Source organism: Mangifera indica, chromosome 15, assembly GCF_011075055.1.
Source record: "Mangifera indica cultivar Alphonso chromosome 15, CATAS_Mindica_2.1, whole genome shotgun sequence".
Classification (NCBI taxonomy): Eukaryota; Viridiplantae; Streptophyta; class Magnoliopsida; order Sapindales; family Anacardiaceae; genus Mangifera; species Mangifera indica.
Window position 1 is genome coordinate 4,039,351 of NC_058151.1, and position 27,744 is coordinate 4,067,094.

The 27,744-nt window shown below is 37.0% G+C and overlaps 3 protein-coding genes and 2 long non-coding RNA genes across 9 annotated transcripts; all 5 read right to left on the reverse strand.

The window, feature by feature from the left end:
• Nucleotides 1–6,313: 6,313 nt before the first annotated feature.
• Nucleotides 6,314–7,267, reverse strand: LOC123197934. The gene is made up of 2 exons (XR_006497944.1): nt 6,835–7,267; nt 6,314–6,746 (listed from the first exon to the last, which is right to left on the reverse strand). It is a non-coding gene; the product is annotated as an uncharacterized LOC123197934 (long non-coding RNA).
• Nucleotides 7,268–9,026: 1,759 nt separating this feature from the next.
• Nucleotides 9,027–14,568, reverse strand: LOC123197933 (putative pentatricopeptide repeat-containing protein At1g56570). Of its 5 annotated transcripts, XM_044612462.1 has the most exons (5): nt 14,406–14,537; nt 11,393–11,521; nt 10,440–11,285; nt 10,275–10,349; nt 9,027–10,187 (listed from the first exon to the last, which is right to left on the reverse strand). In XM_044612462.1, the coding sequence occupies exons 2-5, from the start codon at nt 11,468–11,470 to the stop codon at nt 9,066–9,068; spliced, it is 2,121 nt and encodes a 706-aa protein (XP_044468397.1). In that variant the 5' UTR covers nt 11,471–11,521; nt 14,406–14,537; the 3' UTR covers nt 9,027–9,065. The 5 variants fall into 5 exon arrangements, with proteins under 5 accessions (XP_044468397.1, XP_044468396.1, XP_044468395.1 ...); XM_044612461.1 differs by having other exon boundaries at nt 9,027–10,349; XM_044612460.1 differs by having other exon boundaries at nt 10,275–11,285.
• A 644-nt stretch (nt 14,569–15,212) lies between these two features.
• On the reverse strand, nt 15,213–20,745 carry LOC123197935. The gene is made up of 3 exons (XR_006497945.1): nt 20,263–20,745; nt 20,016–20,174; nt 15,213–19,931 (listed from the first exon to the last, which is right to left on the reverse strand). It is a non-coding gene; the product is annotated as an uncharacterized LOC123197935 (long non-coding RNA).
• A 182-nt stretch (nt 20,746–20,927) lies between these two features.
• LOC123198388 (transcription elongation factor TFIIS-like) lies at nt 20,928–22,395 on the reverse strand. The gene has a single exon (XM_044613089.1). The coding sequence runs from the start codon at nt 22,029–22,031 to the stop codon at nt 21,060–21,062; it is 972 nt and encodes a 323-aa protein (XP_044469024.1). The 5' UTR covers nt 22,032–22,395; the 3' UTR covers nt 20,928–21,059.
• A 2,901-nt stretch (nt 22,396–25,296) lies between these two features.
• Nucleotides 25,297–27,690, reverse strand: LOC123198082 (putative pentatricopeptide repeat-containing protein At3g15130). Its single transcript, XM_044612664.1, has 5 exons — nt 27,407–27,690; nt 26,992–27,274; nt 26,629–26,904; nt 26,256–26,446; nt 25,297–25,522 (listed from the first exon to the last, which is right to left on the reverse strand). Exons 1-5 carry the CDS (start codon nt 27,688–27,690, stop codon nt 25,297–25,299), a joined length of 1,260 nt encoding a protein of 419 aa, XP_044468599.1.
• Between the last annotated feature and the right edge of the window lie 54 nt (nt 27,691–27,744).

The following is a 27,744-nucleotide window of genomic DNA, read 5'->3' on the forward strand; positions in this document are numbered from 1 at the left end:
AAATCTCATCATATCCGGTAAGCCAAACTTGAGGAGTTCAATAATATTTGTCATACCTGAAATAGATCAATAGCAAACACATTTTTCCTGATTTTCCTCACAATTCTCTGCTTCCTCCTCTGCTGTCATTTTTTTCTTTGCATCTGTCATAACAAACTTGCTCTCCATGATATGGCCACCTTTCGTTGTCTCCTCTGTTGACCCTTGCAACTGAGTGATTGACACATGTCCAAGCTTGCTGCTGCCAGGTGCCTTCCTCCTTCCCTATTCTCTCCTCTTACGTGTAATATATATATATATATATGAGTTCTAACAGTGATTCACCACTTTCCAGGTTCTGGTCTTTCTAACTTGGGTGTTCACCACTTTGTAGGCAGAGGCGGTCAGGGTTAGATAGCACAAAAGATAAGACCTACCTAGGCCTGCACAAAAGGAGACAAACCTAACACCCTCACCTCTTGGAAACTTATCTAAGTTCCTACAAAGATAGGATTCAAGAGGGAGCACAACCAACCTGAAAAAAAAAATCTATATTTAACACAAAAAGAGCAGGCCTAGCCAAGGCAGCCAATAAATACAAAAACCATCTGTCCGAATAGTATACATCTTAGAATATTTATCTTTTACACAAGATGAAGGACATCAAACAGCCTCCAAGAAGAAACCAGAAATAATTCCTAGTCAAAACCCCTGCTGCAGAATTGAAAATGGGAGGGTGTAGCAGCAAGACACTAATAGGAGGATAACAAGGCAGAAGGAACACATCAGGATGCTGGATTCTGAAGCATACAGTGAAGGTAGCATGATTAAGATTATTGGCTCTCGGACTACAGATGAAGGATGTTGCATTTAGAAAACTTGATTTAGAACTGCAAAAGGTGAAAGAAAAACCAGACTGAGGGGAAATGCTTCTGCAGATTCTGGAAATCTGCAGCCTGCAGGAGAAAACTAGGAGCGATCTGCCTCCAGCCTGGATGTGCCTGGATAAAGATGAGCACTCGGCAAAATTCTGGTGCAGCCTGAGGCAGAAAACTGGCGAAAGATCTGGGCTGATAGGGTGTTCAGTGGCTTGGTAAGAAGTAGAATTAAGGATGCACCTTGAAGATATAAAAAGAGAGCATAGCACCTGGGCAGAACCAAGTTTCATAATCCTGCATAAATACAGGATTAAAGGCAGCCAAAAAAAAAAAAACACAGTAGCACAAGTCTCCGCCAGCTTGCAAATTCTGGAGATGAATCCTGCCTGAAGCAGGCAGTTTCTGCTTTCTGGAGAAACCAGAAAAATACTGGACATTGTAAGCTTTCAGGAATTGGACTGCTGCACACGGGGAATATCTTCAAAATCTGCAGCAAAATAGACATTCTGCCACCAAGTTCTTTAATCTGTCAGGAGCTGAATTACTGCCCCAAACCTGACCATGGCAGAAATCCAGAATCCAGAAGATCAGCTTAGACAACAGTAAAAGGGGAAACATCAGCCTGTAAAAAGTAGCAGTATCTACAAGATGCTCAGCTAAGCTAGGGAAGCAATCTGACATCCATATCGACAGCAAATTTAACATAGAAAAACACTTGCAGAATTCCGGACCGTAACCTGCAAAATGAGCACCCAAAGAAAAGGACTGCTCATGTTTATCCTGAAATATGCTTCCGTTATTCTAGACACAACAGAATAGCGAACTAGATTACCTTCAAAGAATCCCTCTCAAGGATGCACAAAGAAGCATCCACAGAATAGAAAGATAAAGAGAACTTACCAACTGTCAGCATAAAACTAATCCAATCAAAACCATTTCTCCCACATACTTTAAGATACCAGACAATAAAAAGACTGTTATAACATTCACCACTTTCCAACACATAATTCACGCATGCAGGTAACACATTTCATGAGGCCTTCCCTTTTGATTATATCAAAAGTAGTAAATTCCCTAACTAAAATTCAAAATATGCCCTCTTCACAGAACAATAGAATCTGAGCTAGAATGATTTACAACTTAAAAGAGAAGTGCCACTATTCTCAAGATACCAAAATATAATGTATTTGTTAGACCAACAATCAAGCAAGTTTACAAACAGGGAATTAGATAAGTCGAAGGCAAATTTTCAGGCAATGAATTGCCTATCATAGAAAGTAGTTGGCCATTAATATAGAAACTAAAAATTACAGTGACATCAGAATAAATGTCCTTCAAAAAAAAAAAAAGATTACAAAAATTCTGTTCTTCAACTTCTAAAGATATCATCAATTTCCAGGAACTGTTGAGAGTCATCGTGTTCAAGTTCATACACAAATTGGCTGACAATCGAACAATATTCATCATCTTCAAATTCGGCTGGTTGTTGCACAATGGTGGAACTGTCAAAGCAAACTGTAACTGGAAGTCTTCCTAGTGGTGGTGATTCAGAATCCAATTCTTGAACTTTAGTCCGCTTGTTCTTCTTTTCAGGATCAGCTTCTACAACCTTACGTCTCTTAACTTGTTCACTCTTTCCCTTTTGATTCTTCCGCAGAGCTGATTCATTCTTTCTTAACCGGCAAACCACATAATCATCACATTGATCTGAACCCAGGAAAGACGAATCAAGACTATACTCATGCATTATCCATCCACCGTGTTGATCGGAGTGTTTGTTTTCGTACCGAAATCGCTTTTTCATCCCAATCCTCCGATTTTCATGAATTATTTCTATACCAGCATCTTCACCATGCCAGGTCCCTCTCCCAATCCTACGATTTATTTTTGATCCTTTTGAAGTCCTTTTCTTCAAATGTGTGAAGAAAAATAGATCATTACAACGTTCTGCTTCAAGGTGCTGATTGAAGAAATCCCAAATCTGCCAAGGTTCTTCAAGACCATAGAGGTTACATTCTGGAATGAAATAATCAATATTTGGAATGACTTGCTTCGCAATCTTGTTGTAAAGAAAGTAGCCCAACAATTCTATGTCTGTGGGATCAAAAACACAGCCAACAGGAAGCAAGAACTTGGTTGTTTCCATAGGTTTCTTCCTGCCAACAGAAACAGAAAAGTCAACTCAAATATGAAGAAAAAAGTGTAGAGGTTTACAGATTGCTGAAACAGAGAAGTAAACACAAATATGAAGAAAGTGTAGAGGCTTACAGATTGTAGAAGGAGAGAATTTAACTCAAATGTGAAGAAGAAATTGTATAGGTTTACAGAGCAATCAGTACTCAACAACGCAGAAAGAGCAATCTGTCCTCAAAAACGCAGGAAGAGCAATCGGTACTCAACAACGCAGAAAGAAAAATCTGGACTACTCAACAAGACAGAATACGAGAAAGCAGAAGAAAAGAGATATGTTGGGAATAAGGGGTTGAGCATATATATAAGTGAAGGTACTTTCCTGTTTTGTTTGAATCAGCTAAGAAATAGCCGTTGGATGCCCGGGGGAGGGAAATCAAGAAAGCCGTTAGGACAGTTGGGGGGCTGAATTTGTAATATCTGGAAGTTTTTTCTTGCTTAAAATTTAAAATAATGTGGGGGTTTAGTTCAGATTTCAGAGATGTTATATTCTTGTGATACAGTTTAAATATAAGTGAACAAGGTAGTTTTCATTTTGGTTAAAGAGCCGTTGGAGGGAATTCAAGAAAGACGTTGGGATTCTTGGCTTAGCGGGAAGGTTAGCTGGAGTGAAGCTGGATTATTATTTTTTTTTTTTTTCCCTCTAAGGTAAAATAAAAACTGGAAATATTGGACAACCTTAACTATCTGGCTCTTGATTCAGAAGTGCAAAACCCACCTGTACATACAAAAATTATTAGCACCCTTGCCGACGAAAACCCCAGGTAAACACTCTACCAGTCTGGCGATCTCGAATTCGGAGGCGACGTCAAGGTCGATGAAATACCGGTTTTGCAACTTGTACGAATTTTATTGGACAACGTCGATGAACTCGTAGTTGCTGGCGGTCAGGCCGCCGAGGGAGTTCCATTTGGCTTTGCAGATTGCCGCATTGTGGCCTAGTTCGCGTAGAAAGGTCATAACTTTACACCTAAAAACACTTCTTTGTTGTCTCAAGCGGAAAACGTTTCCATTGCTTTAAAGACATGAGTTTGTAGAAGATTCTCAGATAAACCCACATTGCTGTTTTCCGTCGTTTTAAGAATGTCTTCGATCTTATCTGTGAAGTCAGCGACGGAGTCAACTCAGTCAGAGTCTGAATCCTAACCCTTGGACTCACTCTAGAACTCATCTTCCAAAAAATCGTGAACGAGTTCTGATAAGCACGGAAAGTCATCGTCGGTGCCTGAGTATTCGCTTCCGCTGCTGACATAACTGACTTGATGACCAACGATTTGAGCCCTGAGCTTATGGTTGAGTGGATCAGTGGGTCGTTTATGTGTGGGACAGGGCTGGTTTAAGGAGACGGGGATTTGGTATTTGGATGGAAAGATGGTGAGAGAAATACTGGGAATGGGAAGGGTGAAAGATTTTAGTACCAATTTTGTCATTTCAATTCTATCATCCTGTTCATATTAATAATTAATTGGATTGAATGTTATTCATGCAGACAGACCCCGTATACATATATAAAGCAAACTGAAGTAGTTGGCCATTAACACAGTAGAAACTAAAAATTACAGCGGCATCAGAGTAAATGCCCTTTAAAAAACAATAAAAATTCGTCTCCAACAGAATCAGCAAATTCTAGGGCATTGGGCAACACCAATTAGCTTATCAAGTTCGCGCTCCAATTCAAAAGGATGATTCCACTCCACCGTTTGGACAGTCTTGTCTATTGCTTGTCGAGCAAGTTTCCGTTGTTTCTGCCTTTGCTCTTTCAACTTCTTTTGTGCTTCTCTAATTCCAGCTTCTACCTCAGCCTTGTTCCTTTCCCGCATTTCCTTACTCTGAATCATCTTGTCTTGAGCCCTCAAAATCGTTTCAGCGAACCTATTCTTCAGCATTGCCTTCCGGATACCTGGGTCTAAATCATTTGAATGGGAAAGATTGGCGAAAGAAGAAACCACAGAAGCCATAATTTTGCGCAGGGAAAAGAAATGGAAATAACTGTGTTATCTTCTAACAGAAACAGAAAAGTTGACTAGTATCAAGATGAAAGTGTAAAAGTTTACAGAGCAATTAACGCACAAAGTAAAAAGCAGAAGAAAAGATACAAGTTGGGAATAAGGGGTTGATCATATATAAGTAAGTGAAGAAGATAATTTCTGCTTAAATCAGCTTCCAGTTTCGTTAAAGAATCGTTGGAGGGAATTCAAGAAAGACGTTAGGATTCTTGGCTGGGCGGGAAAGTTAGTTGGTCAGCTGGTTCAAGTTTTTTTTTTTTTTTTTTTTCCGAATGCAACCGCCCAGTGAATAATTCAAGTGTTTGTTGTTTTTTGACTTTGAGATGAGAATATAAATTCTTCTCTGCCCACAGATGATATTTCAAGCCAATCCAACCCAAGCCCCTGCAGCGAAAATTTTCAAGATTGTTATGCCAACATCTGCATTTCTTAGATAGATTTAAGAAAATATATGTTGGAAATTAGCAATTATTTCAGTTCATAGACAAGGTAGATTAGTTTCTGGAGTATTGGTAATTGCAGTGATAACAATGACTTGAGTGTTATTACAAGAATGGTTTTATCTTTCGAGCCCTTAATATTAACATTTGAGAATTTGCATTCTTCAGTTACTTTGGCATATCCAACAACAAATTTCAACTGGTCATTCTACAAAGTATTTTGGTACTTTTACACTGGTCATTTTACAAAGTATTTTGGTACTTCTACACTGTTTTGCACACCACTCTTCTTCAGTTACTTTTTGGCATGTTGCTTGCCTCGGTGACCCCAACTTACCAAGTGGCTTTGATATTGGCAACTTTCTCCTGCACTATGTTTAATTTATTCTCAGGGAACCTCATACCTAGACCAATAAGGAATGCCTATCAACTATAGCTCAAAATTTACTATTCTAGCTTTTCTACAATCCCTACTTCACAATGCGGAGATATAACAGAGAAAATTGCGGTACATGGAGGGCACAAAACAATCAATGCCTTCTTGGAGAGCTATTATGACTGTTAATACGATGATTTACTTATTATAGGTATTGTAATAGGTGCATTTCCATTAATTATTGCAATCGTCATGTGCAAAGGCAGAACTCAACTTTCGAAGAGATTGGAGACATGCTTCTGAACAATTGCTCCTAGTTTTAAGGAACATCATTCCTGTTATTGCATTTATTCTTATGAATTTTCATATCACTGCTTGCATAGAGTTTTTATTTTTGGGTAATTCAAAGTTTATATTGCAGAAAAATCAACAAGGCTACTAAGGTGGTGTCAAGAAACAACCTAAACTCACCTTTTCCGGTGGAAAAGACAACAAACTAACAAAGCTCTTACAAGCTAAGTCTGGTCACGGCCTTCACAAAAAGGAAAAGGGAGAAAACAACATCAACCTCTCTTCAAGGCCTACCAAGATTCCTACTTTGATAGAATTCAAGAGAAGAGACAACACATTCCCAACTATACTTAACATTACATCATAATAGTGGAGCAGGCCTCGCCACCAAGAGTAGACTATACAAAAAGTATATAACCAAAATGATACCAAAATCCCAACAGAACGCGAGCTGCACACTTATGCTGCGTAACATCCAAATTTACATCAGTATTCTCCAAGCTGATATCTTCAATGCACTCAACACTAGCAAAAAATGAAGCTGGGCAGTGTATGGAGCAGCAATCTTCTCTGCAGAAATCAAGACCTGTAAGAGCAGAAAGGAGCTGCATAACCATCTTGCTAACATGTAACAGCCTGGGAGGAGTCAAAGAGAAATTCAGCAGGGAATTCACACTGAGTTTTTGAGAGGCAAAGCAGGCTAGGAGAAACTGGGCAGCACATTCCCCTGCAGCACTTCGCAGAAGGTATCTGAACCAAGACAGAACAGCAGCCTCATGCAGGTGACCTGAAGCTTAAAGGAACATAGTCTGGACAATGCAATGAGACCCTTGGAGCAAATAACCGGGGCACAAACTCAACACCAGGAACTGGAGACCAGAAGGAATATCCAGCAGAAGATAAGCAGACCCACACCAGTGCAGAAGGTCTGCCCAGAAGGCAAAATATGAACCCAGACTACTGCACAAAACTAAAGAGTAGATGTAATACCCTCAAGTGCGTTTCAGGGGCATTTATGTCTTTTGACCCTATTTCGAAATATTTCCAGTTTTAAATATATATATTCACATGCATGTGTGTGTGTGTTTTTATATATATATCTATATAAATATATACATATACATAAAGAAATTAAAAAAAGAAAAGAAAGAAAAGAAAAAAGAAAATGAAAATGAGATAAGAATTATATAAAGAGAGAGAAAAGTCAAAAAGGCAACTTTTACCCTTTTTCCATCATCTGCTCCGCCTCATCCAGCAGCCAGCCTTCTTCATGCTTTTTCTTTGCTTTTTTGAAGAAAAATGAAGAATTTGAAGGAGTTTTGGAAGACAAGTAAGGAAAGAACAAAAAATGAAGCACTTTGGAAGCCTTGGTAACCAAAAGACCTCTTCCTTTTCCCTTTACCTATGTTTATATATTTATTGGATGCATGTTATATGAATATGTTATTATGTTTTAGTGTTGATTTAAGGTGATTTTGATGATAAAAGAAACAAGACAAGGAAAAAGAAGAGATCTTTTGGTTACCAAGGCTTCCAAAGTGCTTCCTTTTCTTTTCTTTCCTTACTTGTCTTCCAAAACTCCTTCAAATCCTTCCTTTTTCTTCAAAAAAACAAAGAAAAAGCATGAAGAAGGCTAGCTGCTGGATGAGGCGGAGAAGATGATGGAAAAAGGGTAAAAGTTGCCGTTTTGACTTTTCTCTCTCTTTATATAATCCTTATCTCATTTTCTTTTTCTTTTCTCTTTTCTTTCTTTTTGTTTTTAATTTCTTTATGTATATCTATATATTTATATAGATATATATATAAAAACACACAAACACACATGCATGTGAACATATATATTTAAAACTAGAAATATCTCGAAATAGGATCAAAAAACATAAATACCTTTGAAACGCACCTGAGGGTATTACAGTAGACTATACCAAAAATATTGTCAAAACCGAGCATGGAAGGCACTTGATTATTATCGACACAAATTAATCTTCCATCTTTTACGTAGGAGCTGTCATCTATAATCCCAAGAAAAGAAGAACCTGAGGCCGGAAACCCAGTATGGCAGCTTTCTGTTCTGCAGATTTTTGAGACTGCTGCGGCACAGAGAGATTGCCTGACAGCTGCAAAAACCTGGTTGTGGCTGGGCCCAGGAAAAAGGCTTTTTCCTAGGAAACCAGCGACAAAAGCCCAGTTGATCCAGTCAGAAGCACAAGCAGGATACAATGGCCTTACAAAACACATGCATCTGCTGACATGGCCAGTGATGGGGCAGAGACTGGAGGTTGCAGTGACAAATCTATTGCAGAAGCTGAGAATACTCCAAAAGAAACAAATGCTGGCTCAGCATTTCACCTGGAGGGAGGACAGATCTGTTCAGGCACACCACAGTATCCCAGCTTTTAGTTACAACATTGAACATGTAGCTAGGATCAAAAGTGGAGGAAAATTCCAAAGTGTGAACCTGCAAAATAACACACACATTAGTAAATGAACTCCTCCTGTGAGGCATTTTCGTAGCCATCTTTCTGCCCACCCAATACCAATTCAGAGCATCAACATTATCAGTTATCATTATCTCTTTTCTCTCTATTTCATTTTTCAAGTTATTGTTTTTTATCTTTATGATACTGTTGAGTTGGAAAGAGATATTGCTTTTCAAAATTACTTACCATTCATTTCTCAATATATAAAGAAATTCCAATAATGCTTAACATTACTGACAGAATTTTTACTAGCAGAGTTGTTAATGAAAATGTTAGTATTTCCCTTGCATACTTTACCTTGAACAAATTACTTCCCTTAAAGCCTTTGATTTGAACTGTCCTTCTAATCATACAGCTAAAATGTAGTGACTGAAGACAACAGAAGGCCTGCTTGAAAAGTATGTATTGTTGAATCTTAAAATTAGTCACAAAGCAATATTCAAGTCTGGTATATAACCCATGGACTTAACGCTGTTCATCAATTCTTCTAACTTGGCATAGATGTCATCCTTCTGCGGGTGTTGATGATCGCCCGAATAGAATTTGTGAACTTTACCTTGTACAGAAATCCAACTATACCCTGGTTCCTTCTTCACACCTCTCTGTCTCATTACTTTTCGTAGGTTAAGACCATCGTCAAAACTCCCACTCTCAATATATGTGTTAGATAATAGAATGTAGGCAGCTGAATCTGGTCTAACAGAAAGGACCTTCTGTGCAGCAATTTCACCCAGCTCAACAATGCCATGAACTCTGCAAGCTCCCAGCAAGGTCTGCCAGATCATTTCGCTAGGTTCAATTGGCATCTTTCCTATAAACTCCATTGCATCATCAAAACGACCCACACGACCAAATAGATCAACAATACAAGCGTAATGTTCCATCTCTGGAACCAGACCATAATTTTGTTCCATTTCTTGAAAATATTTTAATCCTTGCTCTACCAATCCTCCATGGCTGCAAGCAAACAGAACACAGAGTAAAGTAACAGAATTAACCTTCATGCCTAGTTGCTCCATCCTTTTGAAGAGTTTAAGGGCATTCTCCGAGAGACCATGTTGCCCATAACCCGATATCATAGCTGTCCATGAGACAGTATCAGGGTTTAAAATCCTTTCAAAGACCTTCTCTGCCTCTCTTGCACTCCCACATTTTGCATACATGTCCACCAGAGCACTCTCTATGCACTTATCCGTGGCCAACCCAGCCTTGCACAAAAGACCATGAACTTGCCGACCATACTCAAGAAAACAAAGGCTAGAACAAGAAACTAGGACACTGGAAAAGGTAAATTGGTTAGGTCTAAATCCTTCTTCCCTCATCTGAGAAAAAATAGTCAGTGCTTCCTCCCACTCCAAGCTCTGAGAGTGTGCAGTCACCAGGGTTGTCCATGACACTATATCTCTCTCCTCCATCCTGTAAAAAATCTTTTTTACATCTTCAAGAGCTCCACATTTGGCATATGCATCAGCAATTGCATTACAAACACTAATAACCATCATATAACATCCAGATTTCCAAACCATCCCATGAACTTGCTTTCCAAACTGTATATACTTTAAATCAGCAATTGCATTGAATACACTACAATATGAATAAACATCAGATTTTATATCATTTTGACACATTCTTACATATAGTTTCAAAGCTTCTTGGCTACACCCATTTTGTGAATAACCAGAAATCATGGCATTCCATGGCATGTTCACCTGAAAATTAGCAAACTCTGAGTCAAAAACAGCTCTAGCTTCCTGAGGAGATCCACAATTTGAGTACATATCAATGAGAGCTGTCCCCACCTGCACATCAGACTCCATGCCCAACTCAACAGCAACAGACTGAACTTCTTTCCCTTTGTCAATATCACTTAACTGGCCTACGGCTTTTGAAACACTAATTAATGTATATGCATTCACCATGATTCCTTCATTCTTCATTCGTAGGAAATGATCAAATGATTCCAAATGCATTCCACTTAATGTAAAACCCGAAATAATAGCATTCCATGAAACTTCATTATGTTCTGTCATGGTGTTGAAAACCTCATACGAGTCCTCAATACTCCTCAACTTTGCATACATGTTAAGAAGAGATGTAGCAACAAAAGTATGAGAATGAAAGCCTCTTATAACAATCTGGGCATGCACCATTCTACCCAATTCAATACATTCTAAACCAATAGATGTCTGCATAATTGCAGAATACGCAAAAGTATCAGGTAAGACTCCATAACTAAGCATTTGATAAAAATATTTAAACCCATCCAAGAAAAATCCATTCTCTGTTGAACTAGCAATCATGACAGTCCAAGAGAATATATTTCTTTGAGACATTTTATCAAATACCCGAAAAGCAGAACTTAAGTCCGAACATTTCGAGTAGGCATGGGCAACGTGATTCAACAAAATTAACAGTTCTTTGTCTGAAAAACTGGATTTTAACACAAACCCATGAACAGATTTAGCTTGTTTCAAAGACCCTTCATCGGCAGAGTCACGTAGGAGGTAAATTAAGGGTTGGATTTGAAACTTTTTGTCAGGTCCTTTAGCTTCTGTCGAAATGGGAATTTTGGTTTTCAAGGATGCAGTTGATTTCTGGGTATTCTGAGAAGGTAGACTTACGACTGCTGAGGTTCTACTTCTATTCTGGAAGAAAATTTAGCGTTAGAAAGGCAATGTTGCATGGAAATGAATGGAGTTGAAATTAAAAACAGAACACAAGTAGCAATGCAGAGTACTAAAAATTATCTTACTTTAGGATAGGAAAGTGGTATTGGCAGTTCAAATAAGTTAAAAGTTTGAGAAAAATGAAGACTTATGGAGGTGCTCATCGTTGGCTGCTCATTTGAGGGCGGTTACCATGACCTTGTACCATCTGCAGGCTTTTTTCCCAATATCTTTGCGTTAGTATTTAGCAGTGTTTTATAACTTGAAGATTTTTACATTTATCATTCGAAGTTTCTAAATATTTCCCTTTATGGTATGCAGTTTTATACTAGAATAGACTTCCAATAGTAAGTTAAATTTTACAATAGGCCAAACGACTATTTCCCACCCAAGGTTTAGCGTTTTCTCAAAAGTCCCCCCTTTAACTATGGAAACACCAAACACCCACCCATGACCGGTTAGATTTAACCAAACCCTAACGGCTGAAAATTTTATCTCCTTTTGCCCCCCTAAACTTTAAAAACTGAAATTTTCCCCCCGCCTAAGTTTTAAAAAATGACAGTTTCACTCTAGGGTTTGGTTTTGAAATCTCCGGCGACCTCTCCGGCTCCGTTGCCGACGGCCGCTCCCTCCGGAAGCAACCTCTCCTTCCGGCGATCTCTTTCCTCCCATTTGGAGGTCCGATCGACGCCCAGAGACGCCGTGGGAGACGAAGACTTCGTCGGGAAGACGAAGTTCTTCGTCTTCCCAGACGAAGCCGATGTCGTCGTCCTCGTCTGGGAAGACGGTCGTCTTCCCAGAGGTCTTCTTTTGGGAAGACGATCGTCTTCCCAGACGAAGACGACGGCGTCGGCTTCGTCTGGGAAGACGAAGAACTTCGTCTTCCCGACGAAGTCTTCGTCTCCTACGGCGTCTCCGGGCACCGATCGGACCTCCAAATGGGAGGAAAGAGATCGTCGGAAGGAGAGGTTGCTTCCGGAGGGAGCGGCCGTCGGCAACGGAGCCGGAGAGGTCGTCGGAGATTTCAAAACCAAACCCTAGGGTGAAACTGCCATTTTTTAAAACTTAGGCGGGGGGAAAATTTCAGTTTTTAAAGTTTAGGGGGGCAAAATAGATTCTATTTTAGTTTATTTTTAATATTATAGCTAAAATGACGATTTTACCCCTACCACCGTTAGGGTTTGGTTAAATCTAACTGGCCATGGGTGGGTGTTTGGTGTTTCCATAGTTAAAGGGGGGACTTTTGAGAAAACGCTAAACCTTGGGTGGGAAATAGTCGTTTGGCCTTTACAATAAATCAAAATGATGTCACAAATTAAAATCACAATTTCAGTTGGATGATTTTAAAATTTATACAATAAATTCACATCATTATTACTTATACATCACACAACTATTTTTCTAAGTTATTAATTTGATAATTGTATCATATGTCATATCGCATATCGAAAATTTAATTTTTTAAATTATATATTGTAACTTATCATCAAAGTTTTTTTTTAATAAATAAATAATAAAATATTAATAAAATAAATAGAAAATCTAATTATAACATCATTATTATAAAAAATATCACAAACACTCTCTAAAATATACAATTTTTCCAGTACACCACTAACACATTTTCATTTCTCTAAAAAAATGTATCGATCCACATAATGATATTTATCTTATCGTACGATACACCTACTTTAAGATATTAATTTGATCCACCTTAAAATGTGTATCGTTTTCCATTTATATCATATTATACAATACGTATCGTATATCTCAAGATATTAATAACCATAGTTATTATTAGTAAGTAAATAATTTTGTTATATAACAAATATTAAAAAGGCTGAAAACCAGACTCTCTGTTCAATACCCATTTGACTATTAAGATGTGGAATGGTAAAACCAGGCATTCATATTGTAATACATTACACCTAAATTTCATTGGACCATGGAATTGGCATTGCTCACAATTGTAGGGGAAAGAAAAATGACACAAATTGCATCACATTCATATATATTCCAAAGCAAGCACAGTATCCACTCCTACCAATTTTGATCACTGCCAATAAAAAATACTCTGAGAGGAAGCAATGACATTCATAATGTCCTCCAAAAATGGTTAAAAAGAAAATGTAGCAGAGTCTTGTACATTGGTTCTCTTAACTGCTATAAATTAATATAAATAACATTACTAAGTGCACTATTCTTCCACCTTATTATAGTTTTCAAGTGCAGTATATAGCAGGCTGTTCATCCAAAAAAATTGGAACAGCCTGACATTGAAAAGTAATCAACATATATTGTAAATTGTTCTTTTTGAAATCGACAACTATGCACTTACATAAAACAATCACAAGAATCAAGGAATGCACTTACATAAAACAAAGTGAAACATCAAGAATTATTTTTTATGGCCATGAAGGTGCATAACGAAATCATTTAGAACAAAATTACTACAATAATAAGCTTTATATATGGCTATCAAAACTCCAAGTTTCTAACTGATAGTAAATCACATCTACATTTTTCGAAGATTTCAAAGCCTAAATTGAGCTCATTACTGCATATCCAGCATATAAAAGATATTTATAAATAAATAAAGAACCGCTGTAGAACATGACTAAATTCAAGAAATGGTGTTCAAAAAAGAAAAGCACAAACAATTACAATATCGTGAATCTGAAGCAAGCATTAAACTGTTTCACAACGTCCCTCATTCCAAAACAAAATCCCACAAAATAAAACTCATAATAAACCCCAACAAAATGACCCATACACGAGCAGAGTACTAACTAGTTTGAAGAGCCCTCTTTCTGGGCAATCTGAAATTAAAATCTATATCCAATTAGTCCTCATTTGAGGAGTCTCAAAGCTCATATATTCACCCAAAATCTAACAAATTTCTTCTCCTAATCCCATTAACCAAGTGGGGATACATTTTTTCATACGACTAAACATAGCTTAAATCCAGCATTATTTAGCACATATTTTATTTATTTTTTATAAATGATACATTGATCAGTTCATAAGAGCAGAAAAAGAAAACAATACGAAACTTGAGTAATGAATCAAAAGGAGGAAAAGGTGAGAACGAAGAGATACCTTGTCGTTGTTGGAGAGAGTGGGATATGGGGATTGATAGAGATATTGGGAGTGGGAAATGAAGAGAGGCATGAAAGAGAAGTAAGCTTAAGTTTATCTGAAGTATTTGAGCAAGTTTGGGGTAACCAAAACGGAACAAAGAAGGGAGATGAACAAGATATTGTAGACAACATTTTCTCTGCCAAATCCATTGTGGTAGATTTATCACACAATTTTTCTTTCGGCCCAATAAGTTCCAATGGGCTAACCCCTGTAAGTTTCAATGAGTCCGCCCCAACTCTTATTGCAAGTATTTTTTTTTAACTGTAGCCTGCCCGTATTTATTATACGGATAAACCTAAGATATAGAGATTGGATTTCACAAACACAGCAAATACTTGAACACAAATCTTTACGTTAGACGTTTTAATGCATTTTGTTAACTTTTAGGTTGAGGAAATGTATTTTAGCACACATAATTTCCTTTTTATTTTTAACCCCCATTTCCAATTTTAAATGAAGATATAAGTTGAATAAATGAACTTATTCTCCTTCCACTCTACTTTTATTTCAAAGCTTTCTATGGGAAGTTATCAGAGAAATTAAATGAAACTCAGATAAATAAGAATTTGATTGACCCATAATTTTTTTTTAAATATATATAGTAATATACTTGTGTTAAGAGTAATATTATATATATATAAATTTGATTTTTCAAACTTTAGTTTCAATGAAAAAAAACCTATAGAGAAATAAAATATCAATAGGGGCGTTTAGTTCAAACAATCTTACTTTATCAAAAATAAAATATTCTGCAAAGATAGATTATTTCTAAAGAAAATTTGGGTTCAATTATAATACAGTTAAGCAATCAACAACTGTGAACAAATCATCAACAGTGATCAGCTCAAGTTCTAGAATTTTGTTTGTTGCAAATCCAATAATAAGAATTCTGCAGCAAGTTTCAACACAGACAAAGAATGGTCAAACCCCAAAGACCAAGTACATTGTGTGATAAACTTAAACATGTAAAGAACATTCGAGTTTCCAGTTCAAAACCCTGCAAGTTACCGACACTAATAGCCGACACACCAAAATTCTTCATCAATGAGCATCCACACTTGGTGACGGCAATGACTACCTGGGAAACTTCTTATCATCTCAAGGAAACAAGCCCTGACCAACTTGTACACAATAAGGTCAGCACACTATTGTAATAAGTTACAAAATATATAAACTATTATTTCACATTCCAAGGGAAGCCTAAAAACAGACAACAATGGGTAAGTTGTAGAGTTTTAAGAGGAGATTGACTTCATTAATATGGAAAAAGACAACATAGCAATATAAAACTATGACTATGATAAACCAGAACTTGTACTATTTCTGTTTTTGAAACAGCATAGAGATTAGAGAAACCCATATCAGAAAACTTCAGATATAGTCAAACTTGTAAAAACTCAAACAAACATGTGGCTTTTTGATGTCATAAGACCAAAATGGATATTAACAGGTGCAAAAGATTGCAATGCTTTTTTAATATAAGGAAAGATGCCAGCAGAATGAACCTTTTGTGAATTGAGAGAAAGTACAATTAAAATCATCCAAGAATGAGGCAACAGTTTATGTTAAATGAAGCAAAATGATTGAAAAAAAAAATGCAAAGACATAATGAAAGGCCAATCCCAATTGCACGGTAAGAGTAGCAGCCTGGAAAATACACACCTTAACACAATCCAACCAAGTGAATTTATGACAATATAATTTACAAGATGCCTGAAGAATCTAATTACTTCTTTTCTTCTTTAGTTAATATAAAGAATTCTTAGTTTTAAAAAAGACAAGGAGAACCCACTGAAGCATAATAGAAAACAAAGGGGGAACTTGAGAGTAATCAAACATCTTAATGACATCTTTGAAAAGGTAATTTCTACTATCAGATTTAATAAGATTCATTTCCAAAACCAGAAAGCAATTCAGAGTTGATTAATTTTTTAAAGCCAGAAACAGAGCAACACTTAAAGTATACCGTCTCCTCAAGGCTTCAAACGATTCATGTCTCAAAATTGACATGATTAGCTTAAACAAAAGGGAGTGACATGCACCATTTGACAATTGTTTCACCATGATAACATTAAGAAATGTAAAACTATCAGCATTTAAACCACCTGGGCTTTAAGACCTTTCATCTCATAGTTTAGCCATGCATGTAAGGGCAACCTAGCTGCAAGCAGACTTATCAATTTAATCAAGATACATTGCAAAAAAGAGGCAACCACTCCAAAATGGTTAGATAAGTACTACCTGACACAATTTAAATACCGTCCTTAATGAACAGTTTGGAGAAGCAGAAGCACCAAGGGATGAATCAAGAATTCTGTAAATGACCATATTAAACAGTTAGCTGATGCTTCTATTAGAGAACGAAAAATATTAATAATAATGGGGGCTCACTGATATAAGATTTCAAATCTGTTTCCAGGCAAAGATATACGTCTAGATATTAATAATAATGGGCGCCGTGTGGAGGGGTTGGTTTAGGAACAAATGGCATGATAAAGGTTGTTCATATTATGTGTCAAATCTCTCCAAGAAATCAGAAGATTTGTAGAATAAATAAAATAAACTATACGACTGAAAAAATAAATTAACCTCCACAATCTGAGACCACCGTGTTGGCATATGAAGTTAGGCAGCTTGTTCCTCAAAGTTCTTGTTGTACTTCCATCCCCATCTCAACAATTGTTATTTTGTCCTTTTAACATCATTTAGCTCCCCTTCGGTGCCTGAATATTAGAATAACTCAAGAAAAAGACAGAATGGTGGATACTGCCGTCCTAGGTACAAAGAATACCTTGGTCATACTGATGGTCTTGGTTCCGCTAGGATCTGGGAAAGGGGAAGAAATAAAATAAGAAGGCAATGTGCGCGGGAATTCCCAAGGCATCTAGAAAATTCACAGAAGTTTTGGGTACAAATCTAGAATACATGCACCAACGACAGCTTAATGTCCTTAAAGTCTTAGATCCTCATCATTTAATAAAACAGACCATATACACATAATTATGTCCCAATACCAAGAACAATATCACTTCTGATTCCTCTACTTGTATATGCTATGCAAACATGTAAAGACAAAGTTAAATTATCAGCACAACACTGAGTTAGACAATGCAATGTCCAGTTGTCAGTGAAAAAAATATACAACCATGAGAGGCAATCAGTGAAAGCATATACATTTTCCCTCAAGGGAATAAAGATAATTGAGGCATAGACCTTAGAAAGCACAGCAATGGGCTTTGCTTCTGATACGAACCTTAGGAGAACCACACCTCAAAAGCTAGCTATTGAGATGGGAGAGCTCAAAGTCATATAAACCCCACACTAGTTGTCCATACTTTCCAATGTGAGATCCAAGTCTCATACCTTACACTTGAGATCCTAACATTCCACCACGCTCCACAGCCCCGACGCCCACGCAGGCTGGCTGTGCATTAACTCTCTGCTAACCCCAGGCGAACACTGCAATGTCGGCGTCACCACCCGCGCCGCACGATTGCAACTGGGAGACATGGTGATGACTCTGATACCAAATGATACGAACCTTAGGAGAATCACATTTCAAAAGCTAGCTATTGAGATGGGAGAGCTCAAGCTCATATAAACTTCACACCAGTTGCCGATACCTTCCAATGTGGGATCCAAGTCTCATACCTTGCACTTAAGATCCTAACAGCTTTCAACCTAATTTATTGAAAACAATAACCCGACTATCATATTGAATATGCAAAAAATAAGCTATCAGCTTTTATGCCCTAACATATAAGTCATTCTCTGTACATGAGATATAAAATCAGGTTCATACGTGCTCCAAGAAACATTAGGCCCGTAAAAATTATCCCATAATAAGGAAGAGAAAAAGTGAGACATAAACACATAATGCAAACTAGGGGGACAATGTTTTACATGCTTATCCTCTAAACTAAATTCACCATATGAGAGTGGAAAAATAAAATAAAAGAGAGAAGTGAATAAACCAACATATGAAAATCATAAAAGGTAAGAATACCTGCAAATTTTACATTTTGCAACCTGTAATGAAGAGCTCTTGAGCGTTTTCAATACTTTCACATTTTGCAAACTATATAATGGTGCTAACATCAGGCTAAATCCATCAAACGTCACACCTTTATAGAACCTATCCTACTGCAACAGAGGTTCCGGCCTCGGCAATCCTAGAACCTCGAATAGTCCCGGAACAGCTAATATAGCTCTGGAAGCTATACTGAAATTACAGCAATTAAATCAGGCCTCAATCAATCAAACATCATCCATTTATAAAACCTATACTGATGAATCACAAGTCCCTTGTTGAGAATCAGAGGTCTCACAAGCTGCAATCATATACAGAACCTGGAAACTCCACTGGGTTCTACAGCGGATGCCATGGCTTTCTGAACCTATTCATCAAACTCCACTAGATCAAATATCTCGGAGCTATACATTCCCAACAAAACCCATATGAGAAATTAATAAAAATTAACAAAACAAATAAGGATGACAATTAATTTCAATACAGCTCGCAAATCCACTCAACTCAGATAGCATTATTTGTATGAATTAGAATAAGATTATAATACTAAATCACATATTCTACATAATCTGTCTTTTTAATAAATAACTAAACCTGGCGAGAAGAATATTAGATCAGATATGCTTACCAACCAATCAGTTACCCCTGTTAATTACAAATAATAACCACCAAATTAAAATAAAATCCAGAATGCGTCTTAATGGTTCATTTTTAATCAATACTGATTTCAAGCACTCATGATAAAAAACTGAATTCTTTCTTCTTTTTTATCATCCTTCTCTCCTTTATTCATGATGGTATTCATCTTCCTCTTCTTCTCACTGTGAATAACCTGAACTTGCACCACCACTCTTCTCATAAACCTGTCTAATAATAATAGGATTATAAACACCTTCAGCCTCCTCATTCTTCTCAGCATTCTGGTTGTCTTCATGGAGCTTCCAAGCTTCTCTTTATCATGACCATCAATCTTATTCTCTTTTTCCTCACTCATGACGCTTTCCAGTCCATTCCTGGCACCAATTTTCTCTCTTATTTTCTTATGTTCTTCCTCAAATTCCTCAGCCTCGTTCACCATTCTTTCGGTCTCTTCTTGACTCAGACACCTCATGCCAGCGTTTATGGTGAAGGATTCTGACTTTTTTGTTGCCTTGTCCTCAGCTTTTACAGTTTTGATGTCAATGATATCAACCTCAAGTGTTAACTCAATTTTGGCTACTCCGTTGCATTAATGAAAATATTATGAAGTTCAATGCAGGCACAAAATTTAGAATGAATTTTATGCATTTTATATATTATAAATCATGCGTCATGATATTCCTATTTTATCCTAAACTCTCTATATTGAGATGTCTTATGCTTTCAACTTGCCTTGGAGCAGGAGCAATGCCAGAGAAATTAAACTTTCCAAGCTCACAACAATCCTTCGCCAGGCTCCTTTCACCTTCATAAATCTGGGACACATTTTCAAACATTAATTGAGATAGATGAACTAGATCAAAATTGTAAATTTAACATAGCTCATAAATTGTAAATACCTTGATAGAAACAAAAGTTTGCTGATCCTGGTAAGTGGTAAAAACCTGAGACTTCTCGGAAGGCATGTAAGGATACCTGGGAATTAACTTAGTCTTAAGTTAACCCCACCAGCAGTTTCGATACCAAGACTTAGGGGAGCCAGAAGAAGCAAACCTAAACTGCAGAAAACAAAATAAGAATCAGATTACAACAACAAAATTAAAAGAATCCTGGAATCCTGAAAGTTTCTGATCAATTTATGGTTACCGTAGATTCTTTCATCTCTTTCAGTACTAAGAATTTCATCATAAACTCCAGCTCCATAATCCACAGCTTCATCAGGATTCACACCTTTATTCGGCTCCTTCCCATCAAAAAAATCTTTCAATAATTCCTGAACTTTTGGAATCCAAGTACTTCCTCCAACGAGCAGAATCTCATCAATGTCAGATTTCCCCAATTGGGCATCTGCCAGTGCCTTCTTCACTGACCCCATGGTTTTCTTGAACAAGTCCATGTTCAAAATAAATCCATTTCCCATCTTCCTTCCATACTTTCCAGCAACCAAACAGAAAATTGTACACATTTTAATTTTCAAAAAAAATGAAAAAAGGAACTTACCCATAACCATGCTCTTGTTAATAAGGAAGATTGGACAACAAAGAATCATCAATGTTGAAAATCCACACATCTTCACTATCGCCAATCAACTCAACATTTGCGTAATCCAAACATTCCAAGGAATCATACTCCAACCATATGGGTTGGGCCTTACAATAAGCCATATTATATCAATTATAAGTATTTGTATATTTATAGTTAATTTCACAAAATTACTGTTGGTTTGATAATTATTTTAATAGAATTAAAAAATAAAAAAATGAGAACTCACAAAGAAACAGACATAAAAAGCAAACTGAAGAAGTTGGCCATTAACATGGAAACTAAAAATTACAACTGACAGCAGATTAAATGCCCTTAAAAAATATTACAAAAATTATGCTCTTCATCTTCTAAACTATTATAAAGGTAATCCCACTGTATCAGCAGTCAACTTAAGGATTTCAAAGCTTCAAATCAACAAAGGATTCCAACCATCTTCCTTCATCAAAATCAGGTTTCTCTTCAGATTTTTTGTCAGCTGTTTGTTCCCCCAAGGTTGCTTTATCTTTTATCCTTTTAATCTCTCTTTCATCACTTGTCATCTCTTCTGAACTCATTTGTATTAGTCTCTCAGGCTTAACCACCCCAAGAAGAATCTTCCTCCTCAAGTCTGGATTGTTTGGATCATTCATGTTGAACAAAACTGATCTGTATTTGAGTTTCTTAGGCCCGTTGTACGGTCCCATCTGCTTAAGCATCTCAGTTTCGATTAACACTGCAACACCAATTGGATCACAAGCATTTACCCGCTGTTTAGTTTCTCCATCAACTTCACTAGCAACTTTCTGTAACGCCACCAGAAGAATTTCACGAACCTTGACACGTGAAGCATCTTTACACTTGAATAATGCCTCAAATTTACAAGATTCCTTCGATTGTTTCATCTTTATCTTCAAAATGAATTTCTGAGGATTTTTCCCTGCCTCTTCAAATTGTCTGGAATCAATTGAACCTTCAGAAGTTGTTTTACCATGGCCAGTCTCTTCAAGTTTTGTTGAACCAATGGAAGAGTGTTGATGGCAGATCGCTGATGTCGTGGATTTATCAGATTGCTGGGTTTTCTTGGAAGATTCAATATATAAAAATTTACCTTTGGTTTTTGAAGAATAATCCTTGATCTTCTTGCTCCATATCTCCAACAACCACTCAGCCATTAATCGAATCTTTTCTTTTTTATGTTGTTTGAGATGTCGGAGATGTTTATCCATTGCCGTTGAAACAAGAAGCTCCCCAGTAACAGGAAAGTCCTTGAGGCGCTTCAAACAATCAATACAATTGGAAACCTCTGGTCCATTTTCAGAGACATTGTCCATGGCAGCAGCGAGAGCTGCTTTCTTGGCGGCTTCACACAGAGAAAACAGTTCTTCCATCATCTCACAATTTTCACTCACTGACTCACTAACTGGAATTTGAATATGCGTGGGTTTAGAGGTTTACAGAAGTTGAAAGTGAAAAAGCAGAGGTTGACTCAAATATGAAGAAGAAAGTGCAGGGTTTACGGATTGCAGAAACAGAGAATTTAACTCAAATATGAAGAAGAAAGTGTAGAGGGTGGCAGAGCAATATGTCCTTAACGCAGAGAGAGCAATCTGTAGTTAACCCAGAAAGTGAAAACGCAGCAGGAAAGAAATAAGTTGGGAATAAGGGGTTGATCATATATACAAGTGAGGGTGCTTTCCCGTTTTGTTTAAAGCAGCTAAGAAATAGCCGTTGGAGGGCCGGGGGAGAGAAATCAAGAAAGCCGTTAGGACAGTTGGGGGGCCGAATTTGCAATATCAGGAAGTTTTTTCTTCCTTAAAATTTGAAAATAATATGGGGGTTTAGTTCAGACTTCAAAGATGTTATATTCTTGTGATACAGTTTAAGCAGAAGTGAAGAAGGTAGTTTCCAGTTTAAATGAGCTTCCGGTTTCGTTAAAGAGCCGTTGGAGAGAATTCAAGAAAGACGTTGGGATTCTTGGCTTGGCGGGAAAGTTAGCTGGAGTAAGGGTGGCTTAAGTTTTTGTTTTTTTTTTTTAATTTTTAAAAATAAAAAGAACGGAAATATTCGACATGAGCCACTCAGCATCATTTGTTTCATATGACGTTGGAAACAAAAAAAATAAATCTAAAATTCAGTTCTTTTTTTTTTTTTTCCTCAGGAAACAAACAGGGAGAGGTAGAATAAACGTACGCGATCTAAGGCGCCGAGAAGGTTTAGACCGGAGATGGCGAAATGAGCTAGAGTGATGCGGTTGACCTCCTGTGACTGGTAATAATGCGGCAGCATCTGGTACATCATCTCCAGGTATGTCACGTGTCGCCTTCTATCCAAGAATGATAACCAAAGTAATCTTCCTGTTGATGGTTCCATGGAGGGAGCGGAAGAGAGTAGGGATGGCAATGGGGAGGGGCAGGGAGGGGCAGGGACGGGGATCTCAATCCCCGTCCCCATCCTGATAGAGAATATCAATCCTCGTCCCCACTATGGGGATGAAAATGATTCTCCGTCTCCTCTCCGAAAAGAAAAATCTCTTTCTCATCTCCTCCCCGTCCCTGCGAGGAAAAATCTTCTTCCCATACCCGTAAAAAAAATATATTTTTTTTACCTTATAAATACAATATAAATATATTAAATAACAAAATTAAACAAAATTAAAATTAATCTACTATTTCAAATATCATAAATATAAAATATTAACTCATTTAATATGCACAACAAAAACTTAAATAAATTTGAAAAATATAAATAATTTAAAACTATAAAAATATACTAATATTTTAAATAAATATATTAATATAAAGGGGCGGGGATATGGGCGGGAAAGGGACACATGTATCCCCATCCCTGGCCCGTCCCTGATTGCAGAGATTTTTTTCATCCCCTTCCCCATTTCTATCGGAGAATCCCTTCCCCGTTAGGGTCAGATCCAAATTGCCATCCCTAGAAGAGAGCAGAGTTTCTCAGATTTGGTGATAATGAGACTGTCTATTGCCATTGGGTCCTCATCTCTTGAGCTCCTTTTTAGTTACTTAAAGGCCAAAGGAATGTCCCAACCAAGTTTTAGACTATTTTCAAAAACATATTCATAATATTTCAACAACTTAAATATTCCTCAATAAATTAATTTTTATTAAAAATAAAAATAAAATCGTTATTTTACTATTAAATCCTAAAACTCTAAAAATTTATATTATTTTTTTCTTTAGTTTAAAAAATTAATAATTTTCTCAAGATTAAGTTTTAAAAATTCACTTTTATTTTTAATTATTGTGTTTTATACTTTTCAATTTTTTTCTTTTCAGTCACCCCTATAAACTTTTTAAAACATTTTTTCACCCCCCATTTATAAGGTATCATCTCCAGTGATTGGACGATGGTTGAAAAACGAAAAGACGATAGTTGGATGATACTTTGACGAAGGATGGTAAAAGGATGAAGTCTCATCCAAAAGCATAGAGGAAGGACTATATTTCATTGTCCAAAAGCATCGAAGAAGGACAATGTTTCATCCTTACATCATCCTTCGTTATTTCGTTGTCCAATTCGTCATCCAGTCACCATCTTTTCGTTGTCTAACTGCCTTCCATTAAGCTACCAAAGATGACACCCTAGAAATAAGGGGTGAAACAAAGTTTTAAAAAGCTTGTGGGGGCAACTGAAAAGAAAAAATTTGAAAAATATAAAACCCTAAAGTTAAGAGAAAGCGTAAAATTTTCAAAATTAATACTAGAAAAAATTGTTAGCTTCTCAGGAGAAAAATAATACAAATTTTTAAGGTTTAGTGATAAAATGATAATTTTACCTTTATTTTTAATCAAAAAAATTTAATAAAAATTAACTTATAAATAAATATTTAAATTTTAAAAATATCATAGGTGAATTTTTGCAAATACGGTAAAACTTGAATGAAAATTACTTGTACCCCTTAAATTAATTTATATTGAAAGATTGGGTGGGACATTTTGGTCTTGGTCGGTTATATATTGGTAAAAGAGGTTATTTTGAAAAGTACAGTTTTAATTACGTTGAGTCTGATTGTAGTACTTGTTTAGACTGTAAAAGAAAATTGTACTAATTTATCTCTTAAATCAATTTACCGTTGCCACCCCCACCCCAGAGACAATATTGCATCATTATCTCTTTTCTCCCATTCATTTCTTAATATATGAAGAAATTCCAATAATGCTTAAAATTACTAACAGAATTTTCACTAGCAGAGTGGTTAATGAAAATGTTAGTATTTTCCTTGCATAATTCTACCTTGGACAAGTTGCTTCCCGCAGAAGGTTAAGTCATACAGCTAAAATGCAGTGATCGAAGACAACAGAAGGACCACTTGAAGAGTATGTATTGTTGAATCTTAAAATTAGTCACTAAGCAATATTCAAGTCTGGTATATCACCCATGGACTTAACCTTCTTCATCAACTCTTCTAACTTGGCAAAGATGTCATCCTTCTGCGGGTGTTGATGATCGCCCGAATGGAATTTGTGAACTTTACCTTGTACAGAAATCCAACAATACCCCGGTTCCTTTTTTACACCTCTCTCTTTCATTACTTTTCGTAGGTTAAGACCATCGTCAAAACTCCCACTCTCAACATGTGTTAGATAATAGAATACAGGTAGTCGAATCTGGTCTAACAGGAAGAACCTTCTATGCGGCAATTTCACCCAGCTCATGTACTCTGCATGTTCCCAGCAAGGTCTGCCAAACCATTTCGCTGGGTTCAATTGGCATCTTTCTTATAAACTCCATTGCATCATTCAAACGACCAAATAGATCAACAATACAAGCATAATATTCGATCTCTGGAACCACACCATAATTTTGTTCCATTTCTTGAAAATATTTTAATCCTTGCTCAACCAATCCTCCATGGCTGCAAGTAAACAGAACACAGAGTAGAGTAACAGAATTAGCCTTCATACCTAGTTGCTCCATCTTTCTGAAGAGTTTAAGGGCATTCTCTGAGAGAATGTTGCGCATCTGTTAGAGCCCGAGTGTACGTGAAGAAGAGAAGAGGCAGAAGAAAGGCGTCCTCAAAGGAGCAAGCTGCAGAAGTTGACAAACGGCAACAGTGATAATAATATTGGTGAGCAGATTTTTGAAGCTCCAGATGGCAGCACTCCAGAAATGGCAAGGACAGCAGACATGCAGCAAAAGTATTGGGACATGCTGGGAAAAAGAGGAACTATGGAAATATTGAACGCTGAGCTGGCACATCAAGATTGGATGAGCTGCATCAAGGAATTAAGAAATAAGGACCTGGAGAGCAGAGGGAGGGAGGAGGAAAATGGTGGCGGAAGGAAGAAATAGGGGAGAGACCCAGCCTCTCAAAAGCTGGCGAAGAATTGAGTTTGTTTATTTTGTTTGAGTGGCTGTGCAGTTGTTAGTGATCTGGAATCAGGGAAAACTTGCTGGGAATTTAACGTTGTTAAACGTGTAGTGTTTATTTTCTTTATTTTGTGCTCCGCAGTGCTAATGAAAAGTGTAATGCCAATCTGGCTTTATTCCAATAGTAAATTAATACGACTGGGATTATTAACTCATTGCCATACACGACATTGACTGTTTCATTCGTAAAACAAATACAAGCATTACGGCGCACTCACAGGTTTCGGCTCCTGTTGCACTGTGGACAGTGGGAGCCTAATAGTTCGGACGTCTCGCTCTTCAGGTTCCTATCAGCATCACCCAATATCATAGTTGTCCATGACACAGTGTCGGGGTTAAAAATCCTTTTAAAGACCTTCTCTGCCTCACTTACACTACCACATTTTGCAACCATGTCCACTAGTAGACTCTATGACACAGTGTCAGGGTTAAAAATCCTTTCAAAGACCTTCTCTGCCTCACACTACCACATTTTGCATAAATGTCCACTAGAGAACTCTCTATGCATTTATCCGAGGCCAACGCAGCCTTGCACAAAAGAACATGAACTTACCGACCGTACTTAAGAAAACAAAGGCTAGAATAAGAAACCAGGACACTGGAAAAGGTAAATTGGTTAGATCTAAGGCCTTCTTCCGTAATCTGTGAAAAAATAGCCAGGGCTTCCTCCCACTCCGAGCATTGAGAGTGTGCAGTCACCAGGGTGGTCCATGACACCATATCTCTCTCCTCCATCCTGTTAAAAATCTTTTTTAAATGTTCAAGAGCTCCACATTTGGCATATGCATCAGCAATTGCATTACAACTACTAATAACCATCATATCACATCCAGACTTCAAAACCATCCCATGAACTTCCTTTCCAAACTGTAAATACTTTTAATCTGCAATTGCATTGAATAGACTGCAATATGAATAAACATCCGATTTTATATCATTTTGACGCATTCTTACATAGAGTTCTAAAGCCTCTTGGCTACACCCATTTTGTGAATAACCGGAAATCATCACATTCCATGACATGTTCACCTGAAAATTAACAATATTTGAGTTGAAAAAGGCTCTTGCTTCCTGCAGGAATGCACATTTTGAGTACAAATCAATAAGAGTTGTCCCCACTTGCACATCAGACTCCATACCCAACTCGACAGCAACAGACTGAACTTGTTTGCCCTTGTCAATATCACCTAACCGCCCTACACCTTTTGAAAGACTAATGATTGTATACGTATTCGCCCTGATTCCTTAATTCTTCATTCATAGGAAATGATCAAATGATTCCAAATGCATTCCACTTAATGTAAAACCCTAAATAATGGCATTCCAGGAAACTTCATTATGTTCTATCATGGTGTTGAAAACCTTATACGAGTCCTCAATACTCCTCAACTTTGCATACATGTTAAGAAGAGATGTAGCAACAAAAGTAAGAGAGTGAAAACCTCTTATAACAATCTGGGCATGCACCATTCTACCCAATTCAATACATTCTAAACCAATAGATGTCTGTATAATTGCAGAATACGCAAAAGTATCAGGCAAGACTCCATAACTAAGCATTTGATAAAAATACTTAAATCCATTCAAGAAAAATTCATTTTCTGTTGAACCAACAATCATGACAGCCCGAGAGAATATGTTTCTTTGAGACATTTTATCAAATATCTGAAAAGCAGAACTTAAGTCAGAGCATTTTGAGTAGGCATG